Genomic DNA, 24,027 nt, shown 5'->3' with positions numbered 1-24,027 from the left:
TCAAAGGCTTTAGTGTAGTCAATTAAGCAGAAGTAGATGTTTTTCTGGAATTCTCTTATTTTTCTGTGATTCAGTGGGTGTTGGCAATATAATCTCTAGTTCCTCTGCCTTTTATGAATCCAGCTTGAACATCTGGAATTTTTCAGTTCACATACTGTTGAAGCCTCACTTGGAGAATACTTTACTAGTGTGTGAGATGAGTGCAATTATGCAGTAGCTTGAACATTCTTTGGCATTGCCTTTCTTTGGGATTGGAATGAAAATGGATTTTTTGCAGTCCTGTGGCCACTGCTGAGTTTTCCAAATTTGCTGCTGGCTTACTGAGTGCAGCAAAGTACACTTGAGTGTTACAGTACCTGTAATTGATTGTTACAGGTACTCATTTGGAATCAGAAATAAAAAGATTTGAATCCCAGCTTTGTGATTTACTAGCTTGAGAGCATAGGTAAGTAGCTCCTTAACTTCTATGACCCTCCATGACCACATCTTATAAATGAAATAACAACTTAGTGTGGATGAAACCTATAAACAAGGATGTTCAGACACCAAGCCATCAAGCAATGCAGTCACCCCAACTGTGCACCCTTAGGGATTCAGGATGCAAGCAAAAACAGGATACTGGCCCTAGGTAGTTAAAGTGTATACCAAAGGAACTGTTTCAATAAGTCCGAACTCTTGTCTTTCTATACATAGAAAAATGCTAAATTCATTAACTTGAGATGTCTGAGTTTTTTCTTTAATTAACAGTAATCTTTTAATGTTCCCATTTCATGCTTCCCATTTAATGTTTGTGTGGGATTCATAACAGCCTGGATAGAGGCAAGCAGCATAAACCAAAATATGGACAGCATCAGTGCCATGTAGTGTTTGCTCTTCCACAGAAAGTCCATAGCCTGACCTTCCTTCCTGACCACTGAGGCAGCCTCAGAGAGACACAAGGTAGAAACAAGGTTCTATAACAAATTGCTAGCATGTTAGAATGCTTTGGAGCTCTTTGGAAAAAACCCTGATGCTGGAAAAGATTGAGGGCAGAAGGAGAAGGGGGAGACAGAGGATGAGAAGGTTGCAAGGCATCATCAACTCGACAGACATGAGTTTGAGCAAACTCCAGGAGGTATTGAAGGATAAGGCAATGGCACCCCACTCCAGTACTCTTGGCTGGAAAATCCCATGGACAGCAGAGCCTGGTAGGCTGCAGTCCATGGGGTCGCTAAGAGTTGGACATGACTGAGCGACTTCCCTTTCACTTTTCATTTTCATGCATTGGAGAAGGAAATGGCAACCCACTCCAGTGTTCTTGCCTGGAGAATCCCAGGGATGGGGGAGCCTGGTGGGCTGCCGTCTATGGGGTCACACAGAGTCGGACACGACTGAAGCGAATTAGCAGCAGCAGCAGCAGCAGCAGCAAAGCCTGGTGTGCTATAGTCCAGGGGGTCACAAAGAGTAAGACACCACTTAGTGACTGAACAGCAACAAGCAGACCTTGAATTATCAGTGGACAGTCATGGAAAAGGCACAGTTTGATATGGGTTTTGTAGGATTAATAGGATTTTAAGAGACGCAAATAAGATACATTCTCTGTAGGGAAATAGTGAATCATTTGGATACCATACAAATGAAGGAGTGCAGTGAGCCTGTGAAGTGGGTGAATGTAAGGATTTTACGGGAATTATGACTGGAACATTTTGCCTTTTCTCATGTATGTGTTTTAGTGTTGCTTATTGGAGAATGAACATGTTAACTTAGCAGAATTGCTTACACAGTGCATTTTAAAGCATTATTTCCCAAAATGCTTCTTTGTAAAATTAGTCTCATGGAATGCTCTGTAGAAAAATAATAAACAATAGTAATAATTTAAAGAAATGTTGAGTGTTCTTTTCTTCTCCCTTGAATATTCACAGTGTGTATTAACTTATTTTAAAAGGCCCGAATTAGTGTTATATCACCAAAACCTGACTTCCCTGGGAAAGTAGGCCTTTCCTATTTATGTGACTATAACATCACACTATTTCCCCTCAATGCACTTTTAGTGTCTGTAACTATATTATATATTTATTTAAATTATTTTGTTGACTGCTTCCCCACCAGGATATATACTCCATGAGGACAAATATCTGTCCTCTCTTGTTTACACCAATAATCTAGCACAATGTCTGGGTGTTTAACAGGTGCTCAAATAGGAATAAATGATGAATAAAACTTGCTTGCTTTTGACTTTGAATTGTCTATACAGTTGATAAAGGGTAGGGCTGGAATTTGAACCAAATACTGCCAAGTTCTAGTCTTTTAAAAATAATTAATGAATCATGTTTGGCTGAGCTGGGTCTTTGTTGCTGCACAGGGTTTTCTCAGTTGCGGTGAGTGGGGGCTGCTCTCTAGTTGCGGGTGCAGCTTCTCATTGCTGTGGCTTCTCTTCTTGTGGAGCACAAGCTCTAGACGTGTGGGTTTCAGTAGTTGTGGCTCTGGGCTCTAGAGCACAGGGTCAATACTTGTGGTGCATGGGCTTAGCTGCTCCGTGGCATGTGGGATCTTCCTGGACCAGAAATCGAACCCATGTCTCCTGCATTGGCAGGCGAATTCTTTACCATTGAGCCACCAGGGAAGCCCCCCAGATTCTTTTTGACCAAAGGTTGGTATATACTGTTATTCTTAGCCACCACCTAGGATTCTTGATGTTACAGTTTTACTCTTGGGCATTTATTCCCATTGATTACAGTTTGAAGCTTGAATGATTATCTGATATGCCCAAATTTCTTTGTATCTTTCAGGCAAAGGCTGCCGCCCAAAAATGTCTACTACTACCGCTGCCCAGACCATAGGAAGAATTACGTGATGTCCTTTGCATTTTGCTTTGACCGAGAAGAAGATATCTATCAATTTGCTTACTGCTACCCTTACACGTACACTCGCTTTCAGCATTACCTTGACAGCCTGCAAAAGAGAAACATGGATTACTTCTTCCGGGAGCAGCTGGGTCAGAGCGTGGTAAGGCCCACTGGGAAACAGGCAGTCTTGGGGAGGAGCTTAGCAACGGTTTTTATAGTATGCAAATAAGTATTGGTGCTTTGTAGACTATATGCTCTGGAACTTTTAAAAATCATAGTTTTTTGTGTGTAATATTTTGATACTTTGACTACCAGGAAGTCATAGAATAGGATAAAGCAGATGCATGTCCTTCTGAATGAAGCTGATAAATCTCTCTAACAAAATACAAAAGTTCTGGAGAATCCCCAAAACTCCGAGGGAAAAAAGGTTTCTACTAGGTATTGCAAAAGGTGTGAAAGCATTTATGAGTCTAAACTTATGAGATGAAGAGTAAATTTTCTTTTTGGTGAATTTAATTTGCCTGCAATACAGATTAGCAGGTGGCGTGCAGTATGGTTTTGCTGTCCTTAGTGTGTTCATCTCTGTCACTTATTAGGTCCCCAGCCCTTCTCCCTTCCCAGGTTTAGTTCTCTGGGTCTGGAGATTTCAGTCTTACATTCTATACTAGTTTCCTATTGCTGACATAACAAATTGCATGGGTTGGTGGCTTAAAACAACATATGTTTATTATCTTACAGTTCAGGAAAAGCCTGAAGTTGGCCTCTCTGAGCTAAAATCAAGGTATCAGCAAGATCTTTCATTAAATCACAGCTATAAAGTCCCTTTTGTCATGTAAGGTAGCATGTTCACAGGTTCCAAGGATTAGAACTTGGGCATTTGGGGAAAGGGGGTGCATTGTTCTGCCTACCACACCTTCCTACTCTCTTTTCCTCTCTTTTTTTCCTCTGCCCACCCTAAAAGTGTTCTATAAGGATATAAAAGTGTTCTTCATACCAGATGCACAAGCTTTGTTCTCTGTGGTCAGCAGTACTTCCTTCAGCTGCTGATAAATAATGTCTTCCCTCTACTCTGACCCTCTTCCTAACGGTGCTTCTGATGGGTGCCATGAATATTTGGTGCCTATGTCTTTGAACTGAGAATCGGGACACATGGTGCATCAGTCAGCCCGCTAGCAGGAAACAGATGGCAGCCTCACATTAGGATAATCTGAGAGGAGCTTAATAAATGGGCTGTTTACAAGGTGAGGGCACTGCACACAGAAGCCATGGGGTATAGTGCAGTTCCCTGGGGCTAGTAATATCGCAAAGGAACTGAAGGGAGGGAATAGTAACCAGAACCCAACAGTAGAGAGTCATGCAGTGGGCCACCTTGAGTGGAACAGTGCCCTTCAGCTGAAGAGCAAAGTTAGCCTGAGATGACCCCACAGGGAGGGAGCTGAGAGAAATAAATACAGAGAACCCACTTTCTTACTTCCCTCTGATCTTCTGCCAGGGGTTCCTATTGACCAACCCAATTGGAAATTAGAGGGCAAGAGACCACTGAAGTAATCCATACAGACAAGTCTTCCTGAATAAAGAAAATGGTGAAGAAAGGCAGAGAGTGGTTGTAGAGAGCCAAATAGAACATATTAGGTACATATGGTCTGATCAACAATGTATTACTGGAAATAGTAAGATTATTTGAGATGGGACTCTTGGAGAAAATCTGAGATGAATTTTGCCTCACACATGAATTATCGTATAAATTAAGAGCAAGAGAGTTTCATTCAATACTTGTGACTTTTAAGGGCAGGATATATTTGTTTCAGGCTTCCCTGGTGGCTCAAATGGTAAAGTACCTGCCTACAATGCAGGAGACCCAGGTTCGATCCCTGAGTTGGGAAGATCCCCTGGAGAAGAGAATGGCTACCCACTCTAGTATTCTTGCCTGGAGAATCCCATGGACAGAGGAGCCTGGTGGGCTATGGTCCATGGGGTTGCAAAAAGTCAGATGCCACTGACTGAGTGACTAACACTTCATTTGGTTCATTTCATTCCTATGACCATTCCAGTACCCTCTTAGATTTATGCCAGGCAGAGTCAAGGTGCACATTGAATGGCTATGGAGTAAACTACTGAATGAATGAATGAAGATATGTCTAGAGACAATGTGAAGAGCTAAGAGCATCAGAAAGCTGATAGGAGGAATAATAGGGTAAGTTAGGCTTTCAGTAACTAATACACAAAATGTGTATCTAAAATAACAGCACTTTAAACAAGATAGAAGTATATTTCTCTTCCATATACAAGTCTAGATGCAGGAAATCCAGAGCTGATGGTGTGGCTCTGCTCCTGAAAACTACTGGAGTCAAATTCTTTCAGCTTTCTGCCGCTATCCCTAGAAAGTGCCTCTCAATCTCATTGTCATATGTGAAATTCTACCAGCATTTCCATGTTCCAGGAAGCATGATGAAGAAAGTACGGGGAGAAAGGAGAAGATGCAGTTCTTGACACTTTCTTGTTTATCCCACTCAATAGAACTCACATCCACACTTAACTAAAGGATGGATGAGAAATCAAGTCTTCATCCTGGGTGACTGTTTTCTAGCTAAAAATTAGGAGTCCTATCGGTATGGAAGATAAGGATAGAGAGGAAGATTGGGACCAAGCTCTGGAAAACTTTGATTGTCAAATTAAGGAATTATGGCTGTATCCTTTATTCAGATTCAATACACAGACACTGGGTCAGGCACTTTAGGTACACTATCTTACTTGTTTTTTGCAACAGTTTTGGGGTAGGCAAGATTATCTCAATTTGGGAAAAATAGTCTAAGGCTAATCAGATAAGTTACTTGGCTAAAGCTAAATGACTAGTTTGTGACTAGGCCAATATTAAACCCATGGCTTCTAATGCCATATCCTGACACTTCGATGGACTCACTGCTGCTTTTCACGTTGTACCTACTGAAACCCATAGTAGATTTTGAGAAAGTAATTGTAGTTTATCCGAAGCTACAGCTTAAGAAAGTAAAGTTAGTGGAAGTGCAGGGTGTGCCACTGCTGGCTAAACCAGATTAGGGAAGCTCTGTGGCTTGGTTCAGTCCCACTGAATTGGGTCTCAAAGCAGATTCCAGACTTCAAGGCTTTCTGGCATACTTTGCAGGCAGGACAATTCTTGGTTACTAGGGCGTTTGATATGGCTCATGTCTGAAGGCACCACTATAATTAGTTAATCCTTATTCCAATTTGGAGGGAGGATAATTACAAGTAGAAAGCTAAACATGTCAACAGATAATTCTTAGAAAGCACATGAAGGAAGCAAGATTTTGAATTTCTAGTGCTGAAACTATGAATCACCATGTGCATGGCTGCTATTGCTACTAATTATATCATTCAGAGGGCTTCCTTGGTGGCTCAGTGGTAAAGAATCCATCCACCAGTGCAGGTTGCACAGATTGGATCCTGGGTTAGAAAGATCCTCTGGAGACGGAAATGGCAACCCTCTCCAGTATTCTTGCTTGGGAAATCTCATAGACAGAGGAGTCTAGTGGGCCACAGTCCATGGGGTCACAAAGAGTTGGACACAACTTAGTGACTAAACAACAACATATCATCCAAAATTGCATTTTATTTTGTTACTCACCAGTGGCCCTTTCTAACCACACCAAAAAAATTGCTTTGTGCGTGCACCAAATCCACAATCTGACATTTAAGTTAAACACATCATAGGAAAAGTCTTTATTTTCTCATGTTTTAACACTTTTGTTGAGGTACAATTTACATACTACAACATTAACACATTGTAAGGGTACAATTCTATGATTTTTAGTGAATCTATAGAGTTTTACAGCTATCAACACAGTCTCATTTTAGAATGTTTCCATCAACCCCAAAATTTCTTTTGTAAATCCTCACTTCTGCTCCCATCCACAAGAAACTACTTATCTGCTCTCTGACACTATAAGTTTGCCATTTCTGAATATTTCCTGTAAATAGAATAATACATTATTTAGTTGTCCTTTGAATTCAGCTCCTTTTACATAGCATTACATTTTTGAAGTTTGATTCATCCATGTTGTAGCATCTGTAAGTCATTCACTCATTTTTAGTGCTGAATAATATTCTATTGAAAAAGTATAACGCAATTTGTTTATCTATTGTCTGGTTAATGGACATTTGGATTGTTTCCTTTAGGACTAAAATGATTAATTTTATTGTGAACATTCATGTGCATATCTTTGAATGGACATGTGATCACTTTTCTCTTGGGTAGATTTCTAGGAATTGAATGATTGGGTCATACAAGTTCACATGCAACTTAAAACAAAACAAAAAACCCAAAACTGTCACAGGGTATTCCAAGTTAGTAGTGCCATTTTGCATTCCTGCTAATAATGTCAGAGAGAGGGTTTGTAGTTTTCCATGTGCTTGCTAACACTTGGAATTACCTATATTTTTCAGGATAGCCATTTTAGTGGGCATGTAGTTGTATCTCATTGTGGTTTTAATTTTTGTTGCCCTAGTAACTACTTATGATGATTATCTTGTCATGTGCTTGTTTGGCCTTTATATATCTTCTCTAATGGAGTGTTAGTTTAAATTTTTTATCCATTTTTTACAAATTGGGTTCTGTTCTTAAATGAGTTTTTAGTTATTCATGTGTTGTGAATGCAATTCCTTTGTCAGATACATGCTTTATCAATATTCCCCTTAATCCATACCTTATCTTTTCACTCATTTTCTTAACCATGTCCTTTGAGAGATAGAAGTTGTTAACTTTTGAAGTCCAACTTATTTTTTCTCTTATGGATCATGCTTTGGGAGTCTTATCTAAAAGCTGCCTATCTGAAGGCCACAGAAATTTTCTTCTCTGTCTTCTTCTAAATTTTTCATAGTTTTCACTTACATTTAAATTCATGATCCATTTTGAATTAATGTTTTATATATGGCATGAGGTAAGGGCCTTAAGTTCATTTTTCTTTTGGCATATGGATATTTAACTGTTGCAGCACTACTTGTTGAAAAGACTAGCATTTACCCAGCCCACAGAGACTGAGACAGAACTGTGTCTGAGTGTCTCCTGTGGAGGTATGGATCAGCAGTGGCCTGCTGCAGGGGCTCTGGGTGCAGCAGACCTGGGTATGGCATAAGCCCTCTTGGAGGAGGTCGCCAATAACCCCACCATAGAACCACAAGAACTTACACAGGACTGGGGAAACAGACTCTTGGAGTGCACAAACAAAAGCTTTTATGCACCAGGACCCAGGAGAAAGGAGCAGTGACCCCACAAAAAACTGATCCAGACATGCCCATGTGTGTCCAGGAGTCTCTGGCAGAGGCGTGGGTCGGCGGTGGCCTGCTTCAGGGCTGGAGGCAAAGCAGTGCATGCATGGGACCTTTTGAAGGAGGTTGCCATTATCTTCATTACCTCCACCATAGTTTGGCCTCAGGTCAAGCAACAGGAAGGGAACACAGCCTGGCCCATCAACAGAAAATTGGATTAAAGATTTACTGAACATGGTCCCACCCATCAGAACAAGACCCAGTTTCCCCCTCAGTCAGTCTCTCCCATCAGGAAGCTTCCATAAGCTTCTTATCCTTCACCATCAGAGGGCTGACAGAATGAAAACCACAATCACAGAAAACTAACCAAACTGATCACATGAACCACACCCTTTTCTAGTTCAATGAAAATATGAGCCATGCCATGTAGGGCCACCCAAGATGCATGGGTCATGGCAGAGAATTCTGACAAAATGTGGTCCACTGGAGAAGGGAATGGGAAGTCACTTCAGTATTGTTTCCTTGAGAACCCCGTGAACAGTATGAAAAAGCAAAAAGGTATGACACTGGAAGATGAAATCCCCAGGTTGATAGGTGCCCAATATGCTACTGGAAAGAGTGGAGAAATAACTCCAGAAAGAATGAAGAGGCAGAGCCAGAGCAAAAACAACAGCCAGTTGTGGATATGACTGGTGATGGAAGTAAAGTCCGACACTATAAAGAGCAATATGCATAGGAACCTGGAATGTTAGGTCCATGAATCAAGGCAAATTGGAAGTGGTCAAACAGGAGATGGCAAGAATGAACATTGACATCTTAGGAATCAGCAAACTAAAATGGACTGGAATGGATGAATTTAACTCAGATGACCTTGATATCTACTACTGTAGTTAAGAATACCTTAGAAGAAATGGAGTAGTCATCATAGTCAACAAGAGAGTCTGAAATGCAGTATGTGGATGCAATCTCAAAAATGACAGAATGATCTATGATCATTTCCAAGGCAAACTATTCAATATCATAGTAATCCAAGTCTATGCCCTGACCAGTAATGCTGAAGAAGATGAAATTGAACAGTTATATGATGACCAACCTAGATATCATATTCAAAAGCAGAGACATTACTTTGCCAACAAAGGTCTGTCTAGTCAAGGCTATGGTTTTTCCTGTGGTCATGTATGGATGTGAGAGTTCGACTGTGAAGAAGGCTGAGTGCCAAAGAATTGATGCTTTTGAACTGTGGTGTTGGAGAAGACTCTTGAGAATCCCTTGGACTGCAAGGAGATCCAACCAGTCCATTCTGAAGGAGATCAGCCCTGAGATTTCTTTGGAAGGAATGATGCTAAAGCTGAAACCCCAGTACTTTGGCCACCTCATGCGAAGAGTTGACTCATTGGAAAAGACTCTGATGCTGGGAGGGATTTGGGGCAGGAGGAGAAGGGGACAACAGAGGATGAGATGGCTGGATGGCATCACTGACTTGATAGACATGAGTCTGGGTAAACTCCAGGAGTTGGTTATGGACAGGGAGGCCTGGCGTGCTGCAATTCATGGGGTTGCAAAGAGTCAGACACGACTGAGCGACTGAACTGAACTGAAAGATGAAGACCTGCAAGACCTTCTAGAACTAACACCCAAAAAAGATGTTGTTTCATTGTACAGGACTGGAATACCAAAGTAGGAACTCAAGAGCTACTTGGAGTAACAGGAAAATTTGGCCATGGAGTACAAAATGAAGCAGGTCAAAGGCTAACAGAGTTTTGCCAAGAGAATGCACTGGTCATAGCAAACACCCTCTTCCAACAACATAAGAGACGACTCTACACATGGGCATCATCAGGTAGTCAATACCAAAATAAAATTGATTATATTCTTTGCAGCCAAATATGGAGAAGCTCTATACAGTCAGCAAAAGCAAGACTGGGAGCTGACTGTGGCTCAGATCATGAACTCCTTATTGACAAATTCAGACTTAAATTGAAGAAAATAGGGAAAACCACTAGACCATTCAGGTATGACCTGAATCAAATCCCTTATGATTATACAGTGGAAGTGACAAATAGATTCAAGATGTTAGATCTGATAGACTGAGTGCCTGCAGAACTGTGGATGGAGGTTTGTGACATTGTATAGGAGGCAGTGATCAAGACCATCCCCAAGAAAAAGAAATGCAAAAAGGCAAAATGGTTGTCTGGGGAGGCTTTAAAAATAGCTGAGAAAGAAGAGAAGCTAAAGGCAAAGGAGAAAAGTAAAGATATACCCATTTGAATGCAGAGGTCTAAAGAATAGCAAAGAGAGATAAGTACGTCTTCCTCAGTGATCAATGCAAAGAAATAGAGGAAAAAGATGGGATGGGAAAGACAAGAGATCTCTTCAAGAAAAGTAGAAATACCAAGGGAATATTTCATGCAAAGATGGGCACAATAAAGGACAGAAATGGTATGGACCTAACAGAAGCAGAAGATATCAAGAAAAGGTGGCAAGAATACACAGAAGAACTATATAGAAAAGATCTTCATAACCCAGATAACCATGATGGTGTGATCTTTCACCTAGAGGCAGACACCCTGAAATGAGAAGTCAAGTGGGCCTTAGGAAGCATCACTATGAACAAAGTTAGTGGAGGTGATGGAATTCCAGTTGAGGATGCTATGAAAGTGCTGCACTCAATATGCCAGCAAATCTGGAAAACTCAGCAGTGGCCACAGGACTGGAAAATGTCAGTTTTCATTCCAGTCCCAAAGAAAGGCAATGCCAAAGAATGTTCAGACTACCAAGAATTGCATTCATCTCACACACTAGAAAAGTAATGCTCAAATTTCTCCAAGCCAGGTTTCAACAGTACGTGAACTGTGAACTTCCAGATGTTCAAGCTGGATTTAGAAAAGGCAGAGAAACCAGAGATCAAACTGCCAACATCTGCTGGATCATCGAAAAAGCAAGAGAGTTCCAGAAAAACATCTAGTTTTGCTTTATTGATTAGGCCAAAACCTTTGATTTTGTGGATCACAACAAACTATGGAAAATTCTTCAAGAGATGGGAATACCAGACCACCTGAGAAATCTGTATGCAGGTCAAGAAGCAGCAGTAAGATCTGGACATGGAAGAACAGACTCATTCCAAACCAGTAAAGGAGTATGTCAAGGCTGTATGTTGTCACCCTGCTTATTTAACTTCTATGCAGAGTATACCATGTGAAATGCCAGGCTGGATGAAGCACAAGCTGGAATCAAGATTGCCAGGAGAAATATCAGTAACCTCAGATAGGCAGATGACACTACCCTTATGGCAGAAAGTGAAGAAGAACTAAAGAGCCTCTTGATGAAAGTGAAAGAGGAGAGTGAAAAAGTTGGCTTAAAGCTCAACATTCAGAAAACTAATATTGTGGCATCCAGTCCCATCACTTCATGGCAAATAGATGGGTAAACAATGGAAACAGTGACCAATCTAGACAGCATATTAAAAAGCAGAGACATTACTTTGCCGACAAAGGTCCATCTAGTCAAAGCTATGGTTTTTCCAGTAGTCATGTAGAGATGTGAGAGTTGGACTATAAAGTAAGCTGAGCACTGAAGAACTGATGCTTTTGAACTCTGGTGTTGGAGAAGACTCTTGAGAGTCCCCTGGACTACAAGAAGATCCAACCAGTCAATCCTAAAAGAAATCAGTCCTGAAAATTCATTGGAAGTACTGATGTTGAAGCTGAAATTCCAATACTTTGGCCACCTGATATGAAGAACTGACTCACTGGAAAAGACACTGATGATGGGAAGGATTGAAGGCAGGAGGAGAAGGGGACAACAGAGGATGAGATGGTTGGATGGCATCACCGACTCTATGGACATGGATTTGGGTGGACTCCAGGAGTTGGTGATGGACAGGGAAGCCTGGCGTGCTACAGTCCATGGGGTCACAAAGAGTCAGATATGACTGAGTGACTGAACTGAACTGAACTTACCCTTGAATTATCTTGGCACCTTTCTCCAATGCCTGTACTCAGTTTTTTCTTTTTTCTTTTCAAGGCTGAATTCCTAGGGAGTCATACTGGTGTCTGTGTAAGTCAGTGATGATCAGATGGAGTTTGTGCTCATCCACCCTGAGCCTTTAAGACTTGTGTTCTCTGACATTGGATCCCTGTGTGGGAGTGGGGAACCCAAGGTTCAGGCAGTTTTCAGGTCTGCCCTGGCTTTCACTTCACCTTTTATGCTGTGATTTTTGTGGACATTTGTGGAACCTCAAGGTTGTCCAGGTATGGGTTGCTGCTTTAGGCTTCTTCTCATATCTCTACTGTGCCTGCACCCATCTCAGCCAGGAATATACTTGTTCTCACTGTGTAACTGTGGGCCTTCCTCACTTGCCCACAGATAGTGTTCCTGTGTCCAGGCACTGCCTATTTCTCCAAATTAACTGGGTCCCTTCAATCATGACAGAGAAGCTGCCAATCCTCACAGCCTGGCCTGTTTCTAGAATTCACCAAGCAGGGGGAAAGTAGAATGAATCCAGGACAGAACGTCATTGATTCTCATTCTTATTACCTGAAATTCAGCTGCTTTTAAAACATAGTAGTTTTGAGATTGTTGTCAATTTGGTCAATTTTCAAAACACTAATGTTATTTGTGTCAATCTTGTCCAGCTTGATGTGTGTTTTTTGGGAATAGGATTTATCAATACTCTCATTCCAGCATAGGCAGAATTAGATTTTAACTGACTAACATGAGTTTTTAAATCATACAGCTCTTGTACTGTCAGACATAGTGAAGTATGGCATTATTTTCATATGTCGTTGGAGTAAAGGAACATGTAACTTGTGTGTATATGTGTGTATGTTTTGAAAGTACTAGATGGAAAGAGCCATTCCCATACCTAGGGATACTTGCCAAAAGGAAGTGTCTAACAAAGAAAATACTCTGATAGTGTATTTTGGAAATCACTGGAAAATCATTTATGTGAGAATAATATTGTCTAGGCTCTGCCATTGGCTACCTCTTTGACCTTGGGGAGAACACTTCTCTATGGGCCTTACAGAGTCAGACCAGATTATTTCAAGCATCCCTTCCAATTTCAATGTAAATTATGGTTCAAATGTTGATGATATCCTGTTGTTATGTTCTGAGTCACATTTTAGCTTGTTGTAATGGACATGAGTTTGGGTAAACTCCGGGAGTTGGTGATGGACAGGGAGGCCTGGTGTGCTGCTGTTCATGGGGTCGCAAAGAGTCGGACATGACTGAGTGACCGAACTGAACCGAATGTTGCCTCTTACTCTGCTCTTTATTTTATAATAGTGGTAGTTATTGAGTGCTTAGCATGTGCCAAACACAATGCTATGAACTTTGTATTCATCTGTCATTCAGTCTTCACAGCACCCCTGTTAAAGAGTTAGCACTATTGTTGAATGTCTGACCCCATGTAACCAGCTTGTCTAAACTCTGGGGATACAGCAATGAAAACAAGCATAAATCCATGCCTTCATGGAGCTTACATTCTTGTAGAAAGAGACAAACTTTGTTGAAAAAATTAATCAGGAAAAAGGAGACGTTTTGGGGTGAAGGCTTCACTTGGAAGTGTTTAAGCTCTGAGATATAAGTAGTATCTTCTACCATTTGCATTTTTAAAAGCTGAGATACAATGAGATTAATTTTTCTATGTTATGTAGCTGGGATTTCAAGCCATGCTTTTGTGGACCCCAAAGGATGAACTCTAAACCAGTCCTGGATAAGGAAATATTCTATTAATAGTCACATATACAGTTATTTACTAAATTTTTCCGAAGTCATTCCTCACTACTATAAATATCTAGCAAACACCTTTGTCAGGCTTGGTCTTGGGTGCCAAAGACAGAAAGATGAATACCAAACACAGCTTGTCTCTGAGAAATACTCAGCATCCTGGGTGTCACAGACAATGAAGGCTAATAATGTCAGTGATGGTAAAGATGCCAGAACTGAATATAAAACTATGCATATGATCTAAGAATCCCACGGTAGAAAAGAACCATTGCCTCTCTTGTTCTGAATACTGGATTTCTAGGAAAGTAGCCAGAATTTACATTAGCTTCTTAATTTATTTACTTTCCATTGTTCTCAATCTTTGTTGCTACACAACATTTTCTCTGGTTGCAGTGAGGAGGGGCTACCTTCTTTGCACTGTGCGGGCTTCTCATTGCATCGCCTTCTTTTGTTGTGGAGCACTGGGCCCTGGTGTGTGGGTTTCAGTAGCTGTGGTGTGTTGCTCAGTAGCTGTGGCTCCCGGGCTCTAGAACACAGGCTCAGTAGCTGCAGTGCGTGAGCTTAGTTGTTCTGTGGCATGTGGGATCTTCCCAGATCAGAGATAGAACCTGTGTCTCCTGCACTGGCAGGAGGATTCTTTACTACTGAACCACCATTAACTTCTTTAAACAATGAGGCCTTCTGTAGTAAAGTTTTTATTGTTGTTCTTTAAACAAAACTATTGTTTATTGGATGGTCTTTTTAAAATAAATATTAATTTTAGAATAATTTTAGATTTATAGAGTTCCCACAAACCCTTCACCCAGTTTTCTCTAATGTTAAAATCTTATATAACCACGAAAAATTAATCAAAACTAGTAAATTAACATTGGTGCATCACTATTAACTAAACTGTAGAATAATATGTAGATTTTGTCAGTTTGTCCACTAATATTGTATTTTGTCCCCAGAAACCAATCCAGTATACCATGTTGGCCTACATTAGTAGATTTCACACGTATAAGTGTGACCTGTTACTCTTATCCTAAGTTTCAACTTACTGGTTTTAGTTCTTTTTTATAGGCTGCTGTGATCATTTGGAGTTTTGGATTTTCTTGTCTGTAATATTAGTGACATCACTCAGAATTTTTAAAGAATATATTTTTCAAGTATTAGTTTAAGGCAAGGATACAAATGTTTAACAGGCTAACACCTGAGACTAAAAACAGAGATCCATATATATTATCAGAGACTTCTGTGGAATGACTAATATGGCATTTTTATATTGATTTTCAGGTTTGATTATGCTGCTTACCCCAGTAGAATAAGTTCCCTAAGTGAACAGGATTTTACCTGCCTCTGAGTCAACTCAATTCAATTCAATTTAGTTCAATTTAATTTAGAATCCCTTATGTACCACATATCATAAGAGATCTAGAATTAAATAAAATGTAGTCCCTGCCCCCCATTTCTCCATCTTGTTCATTAGGATCATAAAGTTTTAAATAATGGCTAGTTGAAATCCATGATGAGTGAGGGAGAGCCATATGGCAAAGGACAAAATTTTAAAAATGGAGTGCTTTCTAGGGAAGGGTCTGGCTAGGTGGGGCTCTACAGTGAGGACCCTGGGCAATAGGAACTCTCATCAGGTAGAGAGTTCTCTCTCTAACCCCTTCTGGTGAGATTGGCTCCCAGATCAGCAAAGTCATAGTGAGAATGGTCTGGTGGCAGAGGGCAGATTCCAAAAGCCATGTCTTGAAAGACTTTTCAGAATCTAAAGCAAACTAAGAATTTGGGAGTCAGACCAAAAAAACAAAAAATGGAAAATCATAAAGCTGAAGAGGATAGAGAATGTGGTAAAAATCAGATAAAGCCAGAAAGCTAGGTAAGGATGAAGAGAAGCAGAGTAGATGAGTATAAGGAGCTCTGGAAGAATTTGAGATATGAAACTTGGTAGGTTCCACTACAGTCTTTGCATGGACTTGTGTGGAAAGGCCAGGATCTCATGACCTGATGGGCAGGAAAGTCAAGGAACACAAAGTAATACAGCAGAAGAGAGACTAGAGAGGCCAGTACAGTTCTGATAAGCATGATATCTTCAAATATAAGGCAGTTACCTTCCATTCTTTTTATTCCTTCTCCTTTTGTTCTTTCTTCCCCTTTGAAGTAAAACACCATGGAGTTGCAGCTGGCAACATGACCAAACAAATGTATAAAAAATAATTACATATTTTTGGCTGAGTTTTAAAATGAGTAATTGTTGGAAGTCAGTAATCTCAATTATCAGTCTCTAATCTACCTCTCAGGAGAGTTCTATGGACCCCCATCTGCACCAAACCTTGTCCTGATCAGATAGTCTAAATTAAAAAGGGCTTAGTGGTTTGGGCTCCCTTCCAGCAGGCCACTTCACAAGTCACATTGCTCTTGGCATAGTTTTTATATTCCCTCCAAAAAGAATCCAAATATATAGAAGGAAGATACATCCCCTCAGCATCTGGCTGAGGGACTTCCAACCTACCCTATGATGCAGATAACCCATCGATTCTAAATCTCAGCTCTGGGTGAACATGGGCCTGAAGAGGAGATGGCAAGAAACATGACCCTGGGTTCTCCCTCTGCTCAAACACGGAGATGCATGTCTGATACACCTCAAGCTGCAGAGGCTGATCCACACTACCACATGCCTGTTCCAAACCTGGGGTTTCCCCAGTTCAGTGAATGCCTCACCATCACTCCTGTTGCCCATGTCAGAAACCTGTCCTATTTAACCTTTGTATTCACTCCTCACATACTATTCTGTCACCAAATGTGATCAAGGCTACAACTCAATTTTCTTAGACTCTCTCTCTTCCTGTGCAGAACACCACCTAGTGTGTGGGCAAAATTCTGAAGCCACCCCTCCAGCCCAGCTCCTGGACACACCCCTACCCTCGCCCCATATGAGGGACAAGCTCACCCACCTTGGGGAGCAAGCAAGCAAGGGAGCCGGCTGTTTGTTCTCACTCCCCCTGTTCCAGCAGGGCCCCCAATAAAGCCTTGCCTGAAAAAAAAAAAAAAAAAAAAGACACTGTCTCTTCCTTATCTCTGCTGCCAGTGCCCTGATTCTACCTACCAAGTTCTCTTAAGAAGTTACAACTTCTTCCTTAGCCAAAGAGCACAAGATGTGAGGCCTCCAGGCTCTCTCACTTTCTATTCTACTCACATAGCTCTGTCAGCATTACATGGCTGCCAGAAAGTCCCATCCTTGTGTTCCTCTCACTTCTTCACTGACTCTGTGGTCCTGACCAAGAGACAGAGTAACCTCCCATCTAGATTGTCAGATGGCCTCCTTCTTGCTAAGAGATTGCTGCTTTTAGAGGATTCTTTGTTGTTGCTGTTGTTTAGGTGCTAAGTCGTGTCCAACTCTTTAAGACCCCATGGTTTATAGCCCGCCAGGCTCCTTCTGTCCATGGGATTTCCCAGGTAAGAATACTGAAGTAGGTTGCTATATCCTTCTCCAGGAGTCTTCCCAACCCAGGGATCAAACTTGCGTCTCCTGCATTGGTAGGCAGGTTCTTTGCTACTGAGCCACCAGGGAAGCTCTGGATCATTCTTTCCCTTCGCTTTAAAAAAGACATCGTGTAAAAGGACACGTTTTGAACTTTATGCTATCAGTCTGTATGACCCACTCCACTTCTCATTTCTGTTGTCTGCTCACTTCTTGGACACCTCCCTCAAATGTGGAGGACTTTGATCCATAATTATTTTTTCCACTACACTGCTGCCACTATGTTGAGGGATTTCAGTATCCATGAAAATGGCCCATAGAACACCTTGGCCTCTGTTTAAGATAAAATACATCTTTAACATGGTTTGTAAGATCCTACATAATCTGGCATCTGCCTGCTTCTTCAACTTCTCTTATACCCTCTTACTTTGCTGCCTGTGCCCTAACCACACTAGCCTTCCTACAGTTTATTCTATGAGCCACAGATTCTCTCCCTCACTTGTATACACACTGGCCCCTCTACCTGAAATATTATTTCTCTGTGGCCTTTGGCCTAACTCCTTCATATTCTGCTTTCAGATCCAATTTGAACATCACTTCTTCATGGAATTTTTCCCTGATAGACTGTTCTGAGAGCTCTGCCTTATGCATCTATAATATACTCTACTTCTCTTAAAATGCTTATTATTCTTCTGATATTCATTCATTATCTATCTACTATTCATAGATTTAGGAAATATTTTGTATTTTGGGTATTTATAGGACTAGGTATTTATAGGTAGAAGAGTCATACTGCTACAGCCAAAATTCCTTCTTGGCACCACTCTATGTGGTCATATTTTGTTTCTTCCTCTGAAGCACATTTCCATATTGTTGAAGCAGAAAATGTCTAACATTAGGGCCCAAGGTCATTTCTTTTATGTGAGTCATAGAATGTCAAAGCCAAGAAGAATCTGGAGCTTTAAAACCATGGTCCCTGTAGCTCTAAGGAAAGATCTGGGCCCTGAACAGTACCTTAGGACCACTGAAGAAGGAGAAGAAAGAGGGGCCTCTAAGAGGCCAGGGGATTGGCATCTCTTGCCCTTCTTTGCCATACATACCAGAGCAGCTCCTACTTACTGGCCTTCCTCATAGACTTGGTTTGAAGAATAGGCTCAGCTGCTAACAACGTTTGCAAACTTACCCCTCTTTACACTGGGCCTAGAGACAGGCGGTAAATTTCCTGAGTCACCCAGTGAGATAGTGGGACGGCTCTGGCTGGAAGCCCAGCTTCTGACCCCTAAGTTGTCCACTGCAACCCACTGCCTGTCACTCCCAGACCCATCTGCAAGGTTTGCTTATTTGTCTACTCTTTCTGCAGACATTAACTGGACACCTACAAGGCAATGAGAAGGAAATTAGATGCCTAAATCAGTAGTGTGAGCCACAGAACCCTGACTCTGCTACTCATTAACTGTGTAACCTTGGGCCAGTTGCTTAAGGCAACTCTTCCTTCCTCATATATATTATCTCACTTAGTCAGCTCAACAACCTTATGAAGCAGATACTACTATTATCCCCATTTTGCAGATGAAGAAACTGAGGCATAGGGAGGTTAAGTAACTTTTCCAAGATTACACTACTCAGAAGTGGTAATACCAGAATGGAAGAAACCAAGGTGTTTGCTTGATAAGTAGTGGGAAAGGAACTTGTAGGAACATGGAAGAGACCCCTAACTCAAGCTGGGGAACCAGAAAAAAATGTATAGATGAGGTCGTATTTGAGTTCTCTTGTGGGACACTTAATGGGTGACAAGAAGGACATCAGTGACGTGGTAGAAGGTACAAAATGGAAAGATATCTAGAAGGTCATGTTCAAGATTGGCTAAAGGCTGTAGAGATGGAGGTTTGGGAGTGCAGAGAGGAAAGGTCTGGGTCTGTCAAGGGAAATAGTTTGGGGAAAACTGTGGCTGATGGTTAGTCCCAGGCTGAGTCCCCAGTACTGATGCCACTGCTTAGATGTCTCTTGGGGATCATCTTACCTGGAATAAATCACCATCTACCAATATAAAAAGGAAAAGAGAAAGGGGGAAAAAGGAATCAAAATCATCAGCTAGTTCTGACATTATCTCTTGGCCATTCCTAAATGACAAAAGTGTTATAAAGTGACTAGAAACTCAGAAATGTGGCCATGGTGGGTGACTTCGTAAAGGCTCTCAGGGAAAGGAAAATAGAATCAGTTACAAATCATTATTATCCGTTTTCTAACAAAAATGTCCTGCTGCAGGGAGACTTGATAAATGAACTAAACATTTTCCTAGAATCCTATTTCCTAGCTTTCAGAACGATTGTTTTGGTTTTAAGAAAACAAATCACTGGTTACAACGTTTGGCCTTTTAAAATTTATTTGGCTTAAAAATGGTCTCAAAAAAGGTAGGATTTTGAAGCAACTTACAACATGTTTTTGACCTCAAAACTGATTCAGACTCCACAATCTTACTTTCAAGAAGTTCACTCTGGGGACTTCCCTGGTGGTTCAGTGGTTAGGAATCTGCCTACCAATGCAGGGGACACGGGTTCAATCCCTGGCTGGGGAAGATCCCATGTGCTGTGGGGCAACTAAGCCTTGCTCTAGAGCCTGAGAACCACAACTACTGAAGCCCAAGCACCTAGAGCCCGCGCTCCACAACGAGAGAAGCCACTGCAATGAGAAGCCCATGCACCCCAAACAATGTGAATCTATCTGCAAGAGGTAAAACTGTCAAATTCTTAGAAGAAAATGCAGGACTATATCTTTATGATATTACGCTAGGCAATGATTTCTTAGATATGACACCAAAAGCCCAAGTAGCAAAAAGATGAATTGGACTTTATTAAAATTGAAAAATTGTAAATGATACCATTAAGAACGTGAAAAGACAAGCTATAAAATGGAAGAAAATAAACTCAAGTCACATATATCTGAAAAGAGACTTGCATCAAAAAACATATAAAGAAAACTGACAACTTAGTAGAACAGCAAAAAGTCCAACTTAAGAATGGACAATGGATCTAAATAAACATTTCCCCAAAGAAGGTAAGTGGTGTGTGAGGACATACAGGAAAATGCAGCATCATTAGCTATCAGGGAAATGCAAATCAAAACCTCAATAAAATATTGCACCCCAGCTTCTATAATGGCTTTAATAAAACAAGACAGATAATAACAAGGGTTGGGGAGAATGTGGAGAAATTGAAACCCATTGCTGATAGGAATATAAAATAGTATATATGCTTTGGAAAACATTTGGTAGTTCCTGAAAATGTTAAGCATAGAGTTACTCTATTTCTCAGCAATTCCACACTTAGGCATATTTTCAAGAGAACTGAAAGTCATGTTCACACAAAGACTTGCACATAAACATTTATAGCAGCATTAGTCATATAATCAAAGTATTCATATAATCAAAGAATAGAAACAACCAAATGCCCATTAATTAATGGACAAATAATTAATATTTTATATCCATGTTTTTGTTCAAGTTGCTCAGTTGTGTCTGACTTCTTGTGACCCATGGACTGCAGCATGCCAGGCTTCCCTGTCCTTCACCACCTCCCGGAGTTTGCTCAAACTCATGTCCACTGTGTCTGTGATGCCATTTCATTCTCTGTCATCTCTTCCTGCCTTCAATCTTTCCCAGTATCAGAGTCTTTTCCAATGAGTTGGCTCTTTGCATCAGGTGGCCAAAATATTGGAGCTTCAGCATCAGTCCTTCCAATGAATATTCAGGGTTGAATTCCTTTAGGATTGACTCATTTGATCTCCTTGCAGTCCAACAGACTCTCAAGAGTCTTCTCTAGCACCACAGTTCAAAAGCATCAATTCTCTGGCGCTCAGCCTTCTGTTTGGTCCAACTCTCACATTTGTACATGACTACTGGTAAAACCATAGCTTTGACTATATGGACCTTTGTTGGCAAAGTGATGTCTCTGCTTTTTAATAGGCTATCTAGGTTTGTCATATCTTTTCTTTCCAAGGAGCAAGTGTCTTTTAATTTCATGGCTGCAGTCATCATCCATTGTATATCCACACAATGGATTAGTATTCAGCTATACAAAGAAGTGAAATACTTTTATATGCTATAACATGGATTTTATTTCTCTTTGTGATCATTCAGTTGTTCTCAAGAATTTTTTCGTTGAATAGATATATTAATTCACATCTCTCTTTAAAGGAGAAACTGATGAAAACATTCAGATTTCTTCTTTGCCTTCTTAAATAGATATCATTTCAGAGAAGGAAACATAAAAATTCTTTACTGTGCCTTGGATTGGATTAATTTATTAAATGCTAGACTTTTTTTTATAAATTATTCAACTTTATCCCCCAATATAATTTGATTTCTCTGACTTATCTACCAAACTTTGTCATCAAAAGACAGTTATTTGCTGAAAAGAGAACAGAGGTGTTCTCCAAATTCTGTGTTATAGGAAAGATAGTTTCTAGCGTATTTTGTATGTTTAATGTGGATAATAAGATATTATTTTGACTGCAGTCACTTGAATTAACATTCTCTTTTTCATTCAATAATATTCATACACATTTAAGAGTTTCCTAACTTTGTCTATCTAAGTCAGCAGAATATTACCCAAGCTTGACATTGTCCATGCTGACATTTTACAGGAGTTGGGATAAATGGCAGTGAGTTTTCATCTCTTTCTCTCATTCATGATGCCTGTATTGCAACTGGCTGAAGTCATGCAAATTTAGACCTAGAAAGATCCTGAATGAATAGTCTTCTAACACTTTCCTTTCCCAGCTGAGGAAGCTGAGGCCTAAAAACAGAAGAAGTATGTGGCCTCCTGCAGAATAATCTAGATTTCCTGATTGGGAATCTTATGTTCTTTGCATTTGACAAAGAGGAAGCTTTTTATTCATATTACTTACCATTTTTTCCCCCCGTACCCTATGTGTCAGGCTCTGTTTTTACCATATCTCATATAATCATTTCATCTTCAGGACTAAGAGTAGGTTGCTACTGTTATTTCCTTACACAGATGAAGAAACCAGGACTCAGATTAACTTACTTGCCTGAGCTCATAACTAACAAGAGGTAGCACCAGGGTTTTGTGCCGAGGTTTGTCTGACTTCAAAATGCACGCTCTCTGTTCTGCGTGGACACTGTCACTGACTGCTCTCTGTCACCCTGGGGATCTGGTAGAATTGTGGGGGCACTCACTTCATCTTTTGAGTCTCCAGGGTTTCTTCCCAAGGCAAAGATGCCTCCTGAGGCTCTATCTTGCCTCCTTCTTGGCTTATCTCTTGACCCAACCTGCCTCCCTCTTCTCTGTGACTCTGCTCCCACTCTTGTTCTCCTTGGCTTCCTGCCTTTAACTTACTTGGGGAGGCTGATTCAGTCCTAGCTTCTCCACATCTTTGCCAAAACAAGCCCAGAGGCCCTCTTCTATTTCAGGGTTTTCTGTTACACCCTGCAGGTACAGACTGGGGAACAAGGTAGCAGATGGTGGTACAAGCAACCACGAGACAAGGCTCCAGATTCTTTTGGTGTTTGTTCTTACTCTGGGCTCCTGCTTCTCCTTAGTTATCTCTGAGAGCATGAAGCCCATCTGACTGCTTTTTCCTTACACCTGCCCTTCCTGAGGTCTCAGAAGGCCTCCTTCTCCAGGACCCTCCCTCTGTGCAGTCTGAGGGCACGAATATGGACAGGAAGAGTGATAGGTGTGTTTCCCTGTCTGAGATATCCCTCAATACCGAAGCGTCCCACATGTAATTGTGTCTCTGCCCTCTCCAGGAATGACCCTTTTTGGTAATTTCCTCTCAGAACCAACTGGGTCCGGCTTGGACAGGTGATCACCTGTTGAGGGGGCCACAGAGATTGCTCCTATCCTGGGATGGGGAAGGTGGCTGAAGTTCAGTGGAGTTATTTATAGGCCTAAGGTTTGTAATACTGTGATAATGTATCTATACAAGGTATGTAAATATCTTGTATAATTCTCGCAAGAACCTGTTAAGCCATATTCTATTACTCTGTCCATTTTATAGATTGGGAAGCTGAGGTACAGAGAGATTGAAAGTGCTATGCCCTTGTGAGAAGGCATTATTATTAATGTTACTAGTGATGATCATAGTGACAATAGCCACAGTAGTAACAACCACCATGCCACTCTTTCAAAAGGAAAGAGAATGTAGAGGTTTTGGAGTCAGATCAGCATTTGAATCCCAGCTTCACCACTAATTCATGACCCAATTAAGCAACTTATTTCACATTGTTCAGCCTGTTTCTTCACCTGCACAGTTTGGAAAAATAACCCTTTAATTTTCATGGTATTTGTCAGGAGTAATGTAAAGCAAAGTTAAAATTTATTGAGTGCTTATATGTGTCACGCAAAATGCAAGGTAACCTCCTGATGTAAGTGTCTTGTATAATTCTCACAACTTCTTGAGACATATTCTGGTACTCTGTTCATTTTATAGTTTGAGAAACTGAGGTACAGAGAGATTAATTAATTTGCCTAAGGAAATGGCAACCTACTCCTGTATTCCTGCCTGGAGAATTCCATGAACAGAGGAACCTGGCAGGTTACAGTCCATGGGGTCACAAAGAGTCAGACACGACTGAGCAGCTAACACTTTGACTTTCAAGATCACGTAGTTAGTAAGAGGTGGAGTTGGGATGTAGACCTAAATAATTTGTCTCAAAAGCCTGTGATTAGAAAAAATAATAATAATGTCTATAAAGCAGTTGCCATATTGCCTGATACACAT

At 40.8% G+C, this 24,027-nt stretch overlaps 1 protein-coding gene across 10 annotated transcripts in view; it reads left to right on the top strand.

Annotated features, from left to right (window-relative positions):
* The window catches only part of LOC147375312 (BEN domain-containing protein 5), a 1,469,512-nt gene that overhangs the window by 901,893 nt on the left and 543,592 nt on the right, over positions 1-24,027 (top strand). For all 10 annotated transcript variants that reach the window (XM_086387400.1, XM_086387368.1, XM_086387358.1 and 7 more), the window contains one exon: positions 2,769-2,985. In XM_086387400.1, the coding sequence (XP_086243526.1) occupies positions 2,769-2,985 (217 nt within the window). The remainder of the gene's footprint in view (positions 1-2,768; positions 2,986-24,027) is intronic.

Source organism: Bos grunniens, chromosome 3, assembly GCF_055505025.1.
Source record: "Bos grunniens cultivar Pamir isolate PY7600 chromosome 3, Bosgru_T2T1.0, whole genome shotgun sequence".
NCBI classification, from domain to species: Eukaryota; Metazoa; Chordata; class Mammalia; order Artiodactyla; family Bovidae; genus Bos; species Bos grunniens.
This window is presented reverse-complemented; position numbering and strand designations above follow the sequence as displayed.